Source organism: Oryx dammah, unplaced genomic scaffold (assembly GCF_014754425.2).
Source record: "Oryx dammah isolate SB20612 unplaced genomic scaffold, SCBI_Odam_1.1 HiC_scaffold_7, whole genome shotgun sequence".
Classification (NCBI taxonomy): Eukaryota; Metazoa; Chordata; class Mammalia; order Artiodactyla; family Bovidae; genus Oryx; species Oryx dammah.
In genome coordinates, this window is record NW_024070191.1 from 15,173,776 (window position 1) to 15,183,490 (window position 9,715).

The 9,715-nt window shown below is 39.7% G+C and overlaps 1 protein-coding gene across 1 annotated transcript in view; it reads left to right on the forward strand.

Annotated features, from left to right (window-relative positions):
* Positions 1–284: 284 nt before the first annotated feature.
* Positions 285–9,715, forward strand: part of KLKB1 (kallikrein B1) — a 24,318-nt gene continuing 14,887 nt past the window's right edge. The window contains exons 1-6 of the mRNA XM_040243098.1: positions 285–345; positions 937–995; positions 3,117–3,279; positions 5,031–5,137; positions 5,778–5,937; positions 7,441–7,550. Coding sequence (XP_040099032.1) covers positions 938–995; positions 3,117–3,279; positions 5,031–5,137; positions 5,778–5,937; positions 7,441–7,550 — 598 coding nt within the window. The 5' untranslated portion in view covers positions 285–345; position 937. The remainder of the gene's footprint in view (positions 346–936; positions 996–3,116; positions 3,280–5,030; positions 5,138–5,777; positions 5,938–7,440; positions 7,551–9,715) is intronic.

Genomic DNA, 9,715 nt, shown 5'->3' on the forward strand with positions numbered 1-9,715 from the left:
ATATGTATCCAGGTCATTATATTGGAAATGTCTAGTTAGATATATTATGAGCCCCAAATAACTAGGAATGTTGGGGACATTTTAAAAAATGGAAACATGTACATGAATTATGTGGTCCTATTATGAAATAGTTAATCTATTAAATAGTGGAACACAGAAATGGGATGTTCATAGAATATGTTGACAGGACAAAAAGTTGAAACTCTTGGCAGAAAACCAAAGTCAATATTGGAGCCAAGCAAACACTGCTTGGAGAGCCCTATCGGGAAAGCCTCAAGACCAGCCATTTTTCAATGGCAAGAGACACCCTCAGCTCCAGAACCACGGAAGCAATTGTGCTTTCAGGTAGAGGATTTCTATTATTCTGATTGCTTCCAAATATTTTTTTTTCCATTAAGCATTGTTTTTACTTTATAAAGCAACTATTAGTTGACATTCTAATTTCCTGTGTATTTAGAGAACGTAGAAGGAACTGATGCTCTTATATGTGGAAACATATAAGTGCAAGATATTTTTCAATCAAAGAGAACATCGATTAAAAAATTTAAAATGGGCTTGAATATTTGGAATATCTTTCCTTAGGGATTTTTGGACAGATACCATTACCATGGTTTACAATAGTTTTCTTTTTGCTCATATCAAGAGGTTTCACAAATGTTTAATTTCCCTCTACCAATTCCCTTCACATAATTGCTAAGAACATAGGTGCCAAATGGACAATAAACACAACAGTAATCTAGAGGTCTCAATTTGTATCTCATGCCAAGTCCTTGAGCGTAAAATGTTCAGAAAACCATTGCTTTCTATACTGATAATTGTGTGCTTAGATTTGCTATCCAGACATTTACAAGAAAATCTGTATTACCTTAAATTACGATTCATGTTAAATATGATCTATAAACAGTAGAGTTATGTGCCTGTTGCTTTCTCTTTTAGGATGATTGCACTCAGGCAAGCCGCTTACTTCATTTGCTTGTTTGCTACAGTTTCCTGTGGTGAGTGGATTATCTCTAAGATGCAAAGTTAAGGGTGAGAGGGAGAGTAATCAAGCAAGCCATCTGACCCTCAGGACACATATCCTTTTAAGGTTCAGCACCAACTACCACTTTGCAGATATATCATCCTAGACACACCAGAAGGAGGGGCCCAGAAACAAGAATGTTTTGGCAGGTGTCAACAGAAACTTCTGTTTGGAAAAATACTCTCTACAAAGCAGATCTTAAAACAGGCAGCCCTCTATTTTTATTATCAACATTAAAAAATCAACTTTATCTGAATATTCAGAAGAGTGCTAGGTATTTATAGCATCTGGGTCCAACCTGAGTACCATAATATGTACTTAGTACATATTTTTACTCTTTTAGACTTCTGGAGAATCATTTCAGAAAAGAAAGTACCTAATTTATATTTAATTTAGGAAGTCGTCTATTTGAATAGTTTGAGTTTCACCATCAGGTTTTCATCTTATTTCTCTTTCTAGCCATTAAAATTTCACAGAATAGGAATGAGTTTAGACACTAATCATTGTAGAATGGAGTTTTTACGATGCCACTATTATGGGTGGTTTCTGAGTCTTTGTTGACTTAAGAAGACCACATTGCAAAGATGTTTATGGCTAAGGCAAACACTTCTAGGTGTCCAGGGTAAGGGTGACATTTGGCAAAAAATAAATTCTTAAGAAAGAAGCTTTTTTCCCCTAAACCAAACTCCCCTCCATCTGTCCCCTCATTCCAAATTGCTCTTCTGAGCCATAATCATTACCACATACAAATACACTGAATGCTGAAGAGTAGAAGCCAGAGATGCTTTTTATTATTTTTGAAAATTATGATTATGCTAGGGAAATTAGAGGTGCAAATTAGCAGAAAATGAGAAAATACCTGTCATCTGTAGTCTTATAATACAGAGATGGCCTTCGTTAAAAATACCTTTTTCAGATATTTTTCTGCATGTGTCTTTACACACTCAACAAAGATGCTTTTAGATACTTTTTTGTAACTTATGTTTCCCATTTATAGTGATCTTTCAAGCAGATAAATATATATCATGTTTTTGGAGCTTAATATTCTTCTCTATTCATGGTAGTTTTGTATGCACATTCTTATATACATGTTTATTTCTGTAGAAAAAAATTTTTGGAAATTAAAACACCAGATATAGTAAAGGTGTGCATAGTTTTGAAGGTTTTATGATTTATATCATCAAATTATCTTCCAGAAAAGTTGTTCCATGTTAGAAGATGGGAGAAACCAAGTTAAGATTGCATTTGAGGGAAAATAATTTATGTACAAATTATTATGGTTGAGCATGATAAATGAAAATCAACCAAGTATTTTTATGCATCAGTCAGTCAGTCAGTTCAGTTGCTCAGTTGTGTCTGACTCTTTGCGACCCCATGAATCACAGCACACCAGGCCTCCCTGTCCATCACTAACTCCCGGAGTTCACTCAGACTCGCGTCCATCGAGTCAGTGATGGCATCCAGCCATCTCATCCTCTGTCGTCCCCTTCTCCTCCTGCCCCCAACCCTCCCAGCATCAGAGTCTTTTCCAATGAGTCAACTCTTTGCACAAGGTGGCCAAAGTACTGGAGTTTCAGCTTTAGCATCATTCCTTCCAAAGAAATCCCAGAGCTGATCTCCTTCACAATGGACTGGTTGGATCTCCTTGCAGTCCAAGGGACTCTCAAGAGTCTTTTCCAACACCACAGTTCAAAAGCATCAATTCTTCAGCGCTCAGCCTTTCTTCACAGTCCAACTCTCACATCCATCCATACATGACCACTGGAAAAACCATAGCCTGCATAGGCACACCCAAAACTAATTTTAATACCATGCATCAAGCCCTAATACATCACTATTTCAGGAATTCCTTGGCTGTCCAGTGGTTAGGACTCTGTGCTTCCACTACAGACATGGGTTCGAGCCCTGGTCAAGGAACTAAGATCCCACGTACTGTACAGCTGGTATATTTCATCCTGCCTCTGCATTTAGTCATGTCATAAGATCTTTGGGTATTCCATGGACCAATTAAGAAGGTTTAGAACGCAGATACATTTCTTTTAAAATTATTATTTCTTCCAAATTAATGTGTCTTTTTTCAATGATTCTGTCACAGGATGCTTGACTCAACTATATAGCAACACCTTCTTCAGAGGTGGGGATGTATCAGCCATGTACACCCCAGATGCTCAATACTGTCAGCTGATGTGCACCTTCCATCCCAGGTGCTTGCTATTTAGTTTTCTTCCTGAAAATTCAACCACTGATGCAGACAAAAGGTAAAAGTTGGTATTTCTTTATTGGAGAAGCCAGTCATTTTTCAAAATGGAATCAGTTGTGTGCGCCATATAGCAAGATTATGTTTCTAAATGGCCAGCTTCGTCGGAATCACCCTGAGGAGTTCTTATCTAAGCAGATTCTTAGGCTCAAACCTAGACCTATCAAACCTAAGTCTCTTGGGCCTGGAAACCTGCATTTTAAACAATGACTTAGAGCCATAGAAAGTAGTCTTTTCCTATCCAAGACCTCAAGGAAAACACTTGAAAATCACTGAGTTAAGAGATTATCTCAAGAAAGGGTCTAATGCTGCTGCTGCTAGGTCGCTTCAGTCATGTCTGACCCTTAGCGACCCCATGGGCTGCAGCCCACCAGGCTCCTCCATCCATGGGATTTTCCAGGCAAGAGTACTGGAGTGCCATTGCCTTCTCCAGAAAGGGTCTAATAATAGGTGAATATTTCACCTGAACAAGAAAGGTACTTGCTGTCTGACGCATGATCACACTTATGGATAGCATAGTTCTTAAAGAAGATACTATGAGAAAATACTATGAGAAGATACTTGAGAAAATAATTAAAATCCGTCTTGTAACCTTGGGAGAAGGTAGGTCTGAATGATGCCTACAATGAGCCAGTTTGGGCACCTATAGTATTCATGGAATGTGTAAGCCTGCGTGTGCGTGCATGTGTCCGTGTGTGCACACGCATGTGTGGACACGAATATATATTGTTAACTGGTAATTTGAAAAAGTAAGAGCATTTGCAAAGTAGTTGTAATGAAAAGTCTTATTCAGTCATAAAGTTGTTCAAGTACAACCACAGTTTTATTATAATTTTAATTTTGATCAATATCCAGAATGAATGTTTCTTCCTTGTTTCCATTTCCATATCCATCATTCTTTTCCTTTATCTTTATTCTATTTGAATTAAAAACTAGGAGTTAGACTGTCATTTTCCTGATTCTACAAGGGAAACGAAAGTGAAAATGTTAGTCGTGTGGTCGTGTCCAGCTCTTTGTGACCCCAGGGACTGTAGCCTACCAGGCTCCTCTGTCCACGGAGTTATCCCAGACAAGAATACTGGAGTGGGTAGCCATTCCCTTCTCCAGGTAATTTTTCCCAACCTAGAGACCAAACCCAGGTCTCCTGCATTGCAAGCAGATTCTTTACCATCTGAGCCACCAGAGAACCCCTCTACAAGGGAAAACTTCTATAGCAAATCTAGACTGTATGTTAGAGGCAGCAACTTTTCATTTAAAAAGTTGAATTGGGTTCTAGAATCCTTTTAAATAAGGAAATTACATGAAAGTTGACATTAAAGACAGAATGAAGTTTTTTAGTAAGTGTGGACTGTAAGGAGTTAGCAGTCAGGATGAATACCAAATATAGATGCAACTCTCGACTGATTTAATTTCTTAAGTAAATGAAAATATTTATAACAACAATCACTGGGTGGGAGCATAATTCCCACAAAGTCTGGGAACACAGGAAGAATCATTCCCTCTTTTATATGACTGACTTTCTGTACTTTGAAATGTGAATATAAAGGAAAACAATGCTAAAGTTAGGTATTACAAAGATTGTTAGGTATTAAGGAATTGCCTCTAAGAATGTTTTTTTCCCAGCAGGTGTCAGGCATCCTGTAGTATTTTCCTTATTTCTGGCTGTATTTATGAGTGCATAGAAATGCTAGACATTTTCTCAATGTGTGTTTATTATTCTACTTCTTATTAAGCTACTTTAAAAAAAAACAGGTTTGGTTGCTTCTTGAAGGACAGTGTTACAGGAACGCTGCCGAGAGTGTCACGGACACATGCAATTTCAGGACATTCCTTAAAGCGATGTGGTCATCAAATTAGTGGTAAGGTGTGGATTTCTGAGCTCAGTTTGAATGGACAGTGGGTCTACCTTAGAACAGCTTCTGCTCAAACTCTGTAGCACCATGCACTTTTGGAATGGAGTACTTAGAAAGATAACAGAGATGGGCTTGTATTCTGGATGCACCCTCTTATCTTCAGCAGTCATATCACACTTGAGAAGCCTCTATTATTGATGAGATTGGCACTTTGGTGTAAGATGTACAGAAAGTAAATACACAACCGAATGATAGTCTCCCTTTGATTCCCAAACAGAAACAGACTGACAGAGAACCAACTTAATGGTTACTAATGGAGAAGGATGGGGGGAGGGATAGATTGGGAATTTGGGATGGACATGTACACACAGCTATATTTAAATAGATAACCCAACAAGGACCTACTGTATACCGCAGAGAACTCTGCTCAATATGCTATAATAACCTATATGGGAAAAGAATCTGAAATAGAATGGATATATGTATATGTATAACTGAATCAATTTGCTGTTCCTGAAACCAACACAACATTTTAAATCAACTATAGTCCACTATAAAATTTAAAAAAAGCTACCCAGCCCCAGTGGATGATTTACTTCCAGAAGGGAAACTAATTGAATTTGCTCTATGTGTTTTATTTGGACAGCTTGCCACCGAAGCATTTATAAAGGAATTGATATGAGAGGAGTCAATTTCAATGTATCTAAGGTGGAAAGTGCTGAAGAATGCCAAGAAAGGTGCACCAACAACATTCACTGCCAGTTTTTCACATATGCCACAAAAACCTTCTTCAATGCAGAGTACCGGTGAGTAAAATTCAGGGTCTGTTCTTTCTGATGGTGTTTTCAGAAACATAACCTTTTTTTCTTCCTAACCGTTTTTTCCCCCAATTGAAAATCAGAGAGAGTTTTTAGGTCTAATCAGTTTTCTTAGTCTTAAAGAGAATTAGAATATTCTTAAAGAGTTGGAAATACCAGACCACCTTACCTACCTCCTGAGAAACCTGCATGCAGGTCAAGAAGCAACAGTTAGAACTGGACATGGAACAATGGACTGATTCAAAATTGGGAAAGGAGTACATCAAGGCTGTATACTGTCATCCTGCTTATTTAACTTATATGCAGAGTACATCAGGCAAAATGCCAGGCTGGATGAATCACAAGCTGGAATCAAGACTGCCAGCAGAAATATCAACAACTTCGGATATGCAGATGATACCACTTTAATGGCAGGAAGTGAAGAGGAACTAGAGAGTCTCTTGATGAAGGTGAAAGAGAAGACTGAAAAAGCTGGGTTAAAACTCAACATTCAAAAAACAAATCATGGTATCTGGTCCTATCACTTCATGGCAAATAGATGGGGAAAATGTGGAAACAGTGTCAGATTTCATTTTCTTGGGCTCCAAAATCAATGTGGACAGTGACTGCAGCCATGAAATTAAAAGACACTTGATCCTTGGAAGAATAGCTATGTCAAACCTAGACAGTCTTTTAAAAAGCAGACATCACTTTGACAACAAAGGTCCATATAGTCAAACCTATGGTTTTTACAGTAGTCATGTATGGATGTGAGAGTTGGACCATAAAGAAGGCTGAGCACCAAAGACTTGACGCTTTTGAATTGAGGTGCTGGAGAAGACTCCTGAGAGTCACTTGGACTGCAAGAAGATCAAACCGTTCAATCCTAGAGGAAATCAACCCTGAATATTCATTGGAAGGACGGATGCTGAAGCCAAAGCTCCAATATTTTGGCCATCTAATTTAAAGAGCTGACTCATTGGAAAAGCCCCTGATGCTGGGAGACAGTGAGGGCAAGAGGAGAAGGGTGCAACAGAGGATAAGATGGTTGGATGGTATCACTGACTCAATGGACATGAGTCTGAGGAAACTCAGAGAGAAAGTGACAGACAGGGAAGCCTGGCATGCTGCAGTTCATGGGGTCGCAGAGGTGGACACGACTTAGAAACTGAACAACAGTCTTCTTATTATTTTATTCAATTTTGGCATCATTTTTCCCGAAGAGAAAAATTTCATTTGGTCCGCAAATACCCTGTGCTTGTGGAGTGAGCGTTCAGTAGAATAATGTCCTGGAGAAGAAAAGTTCCTACTGCGCCCTCACCCTAACCTTCCCTCTAAAGAGACATCTCCCTTTGATGAATAGCACAATCCCTAACTCACTCATCACTGAGGTCACTGTTCTGAGTGCTTTGTTTATTTTCCACGGACCGTGGATCATTTTCAACAGGGAATGGACTTCTGCAGACACCTTGAAGTTTAGGAAGCAAAGTAACCTGTGTTTTTCACATTCAGGAACACCTGCCTATTAAAACGCAGCTCACAGGGGACACCTACACGTATAAAGGCGCTGACTGATGTGGAGTCTGGCTTCTCGCTGAAGGCCTGTGGAAACTCGAAAATTGGTAATTGTACGGCTCCTACTTCCCTGGGTGGGCTTCCTCCCCAGTGGCTCAGTGGTAAAGAATCTGCCTCCAATACAGGAGATGCATTAGACACAGGCTCGATCCCTGGGTCGTGAGGATCCCCTGGAGAAGGGAATGCAACTCACTCCATTATTTTTGCCTGGAGAATTCCATGCACCGAGAAGCCTGGCGAACTACAGTCCATGGGGTTGCAAAAGAGTCAGAGACAACTTAGTGACTAAACCACAACGAACAAGGAATACTAGTCACTATGCTAAGAACCTTGGCTTTGTAGAATAATGCACATTTGAGCAATCTTCACATCGTCAGGGAAACACTGTACCACAAGGAAGGTAACCAACCAGGAAGTCAATGAGGGCAGATATTTATATAGTCCTTCATTTGATTTGCACCATAGAGAACTAAGGGTTTCCCTTGTAGTTCAGACGGTAAAGAATCTGCCTGCAATGCAGGAGATGGAGGAGACACAGGCTCAATCCCTGGGTCAGGAAGATCCCCTGGAGAAGGAAATGGCAACTCATTTCAGTATTCTTGCCTGGAAAATCCCATGGACTGAGGAGCCTGGGAGGCTACAGCCCATGGGGTCACAAAGAATCAGACATGACTGAGCGTACACACACACACACACACACACACTTCACTGTGTGATTGTACCAGGCAGCAAAAGAGCCTCCCCCAAACATCCACATCCTAATCTCTGGAATCTGTAAATATGTCACCTTACAGGGCAAAAAAGGCTTGATTAAATATGTGATTATGTTAAAAACACTTTGAGATTATTCTGGATTATGTGGATAGACCCAATGTAGTTACAAAGGTCCTGATAAAAGAAAGAGAAAGCAGAATGATCAGAGAGATAGAGAGATCAGAAGAGGTTACACTTCTGGCTTTGAAATGGAGGAAGGGTCCCTAAGCCAAGGAATGCAGGTAGCCTCTAGAATCTGAAAAAGGTAAGGGAAAAGGTTCTACAGAAATTCCCAAAGGAACAAAGCCATGCCAGCATCTTGATTTAAAGCCCAGTAAGACCCATTTGGTTCAAAGGTTAAAGCGTCTGCCTGCGTCTGCCTGCAATGCGGGAGACCTGGGTTCGATTCCTGGGTTGGGAAGATCCCCTGGAGAAGGAAATGGCAACCTACTCCAGTATCTTGCCTGGAGAATCCCATGGACAGAGGAGCCTGGTGGGCTGCAGTCCCCAGGGTCGCAAAGAGTCGGATACGTCTGAGCGACTTCACTCACTCACTGAAGGCCCATTTCTAGAGAAGGAAATGGCAACCCACTCCAGTATCTTTGCTTAGAAAAATCCCATGGACAGAGGAGCCTAGTGAGCTACAGTCCACGGGGTTACAAATAGTTAGACACGACTAATGACAAAGCACTACACGTTATTCCCATCATGAAAGAACTAAACAACAAGGACAAAGATCCATTCCAGACTTCTCGACTTCTGATCTTCAGAACCGTGAGATAATAAATGTGTGTTGTTTTAAGCCACTAAGTTTGGGATAATTTTTTAAGCAGCCAGAGGAAACTAGTACAGTGACATTGTAGAGAAAACTATATAGTCATTTCTTGGTGGTGTCTATTATCTAGCAAAATCAATGAATGAAACCCTATGTTTCAGACATAGGGGTAATTTTAATTGAAAGAGCCAGAAAATTTGCTAAGATAGTCTGTCTTATTTAGCGTATCAGCATGTCAATGATAACATGTTATTGAAACCAAATTATCAATAGCCACTTCTATACAGTATCAAGTGCTGACTCTGTGGCAAGCCCTGAATGGGGAGCTGGGCTAGGATCCTGCCTTAGAAGACTGGGAAGTTGGCAGCAATGCCTCTCTTTTCCCATTGGTTCCCAGCCTCCCCCAACACACCTCCTCCATGGTGCGCTCCAGATTTATTGCTTCAAGTTAAGTATTATTTTATTTTTTTTAATATACAGATTTGGTTCTTTTCTGTAATTTAATTTCTGGTTATTGATATTGTCTGGTGAGACATTGTTTTCCTACTTCTCTTCCGTCCTTTAAGATCTTTTTTCTGTTTTTTTTTTTTTAGATGTGTGGACCATTTTTAGAGTCCTTATTGAATTTGTCACAATATTGCTTCTGTTTTATGTTTTGGGGCTTTTATTTTTTTTTTTTTTTTT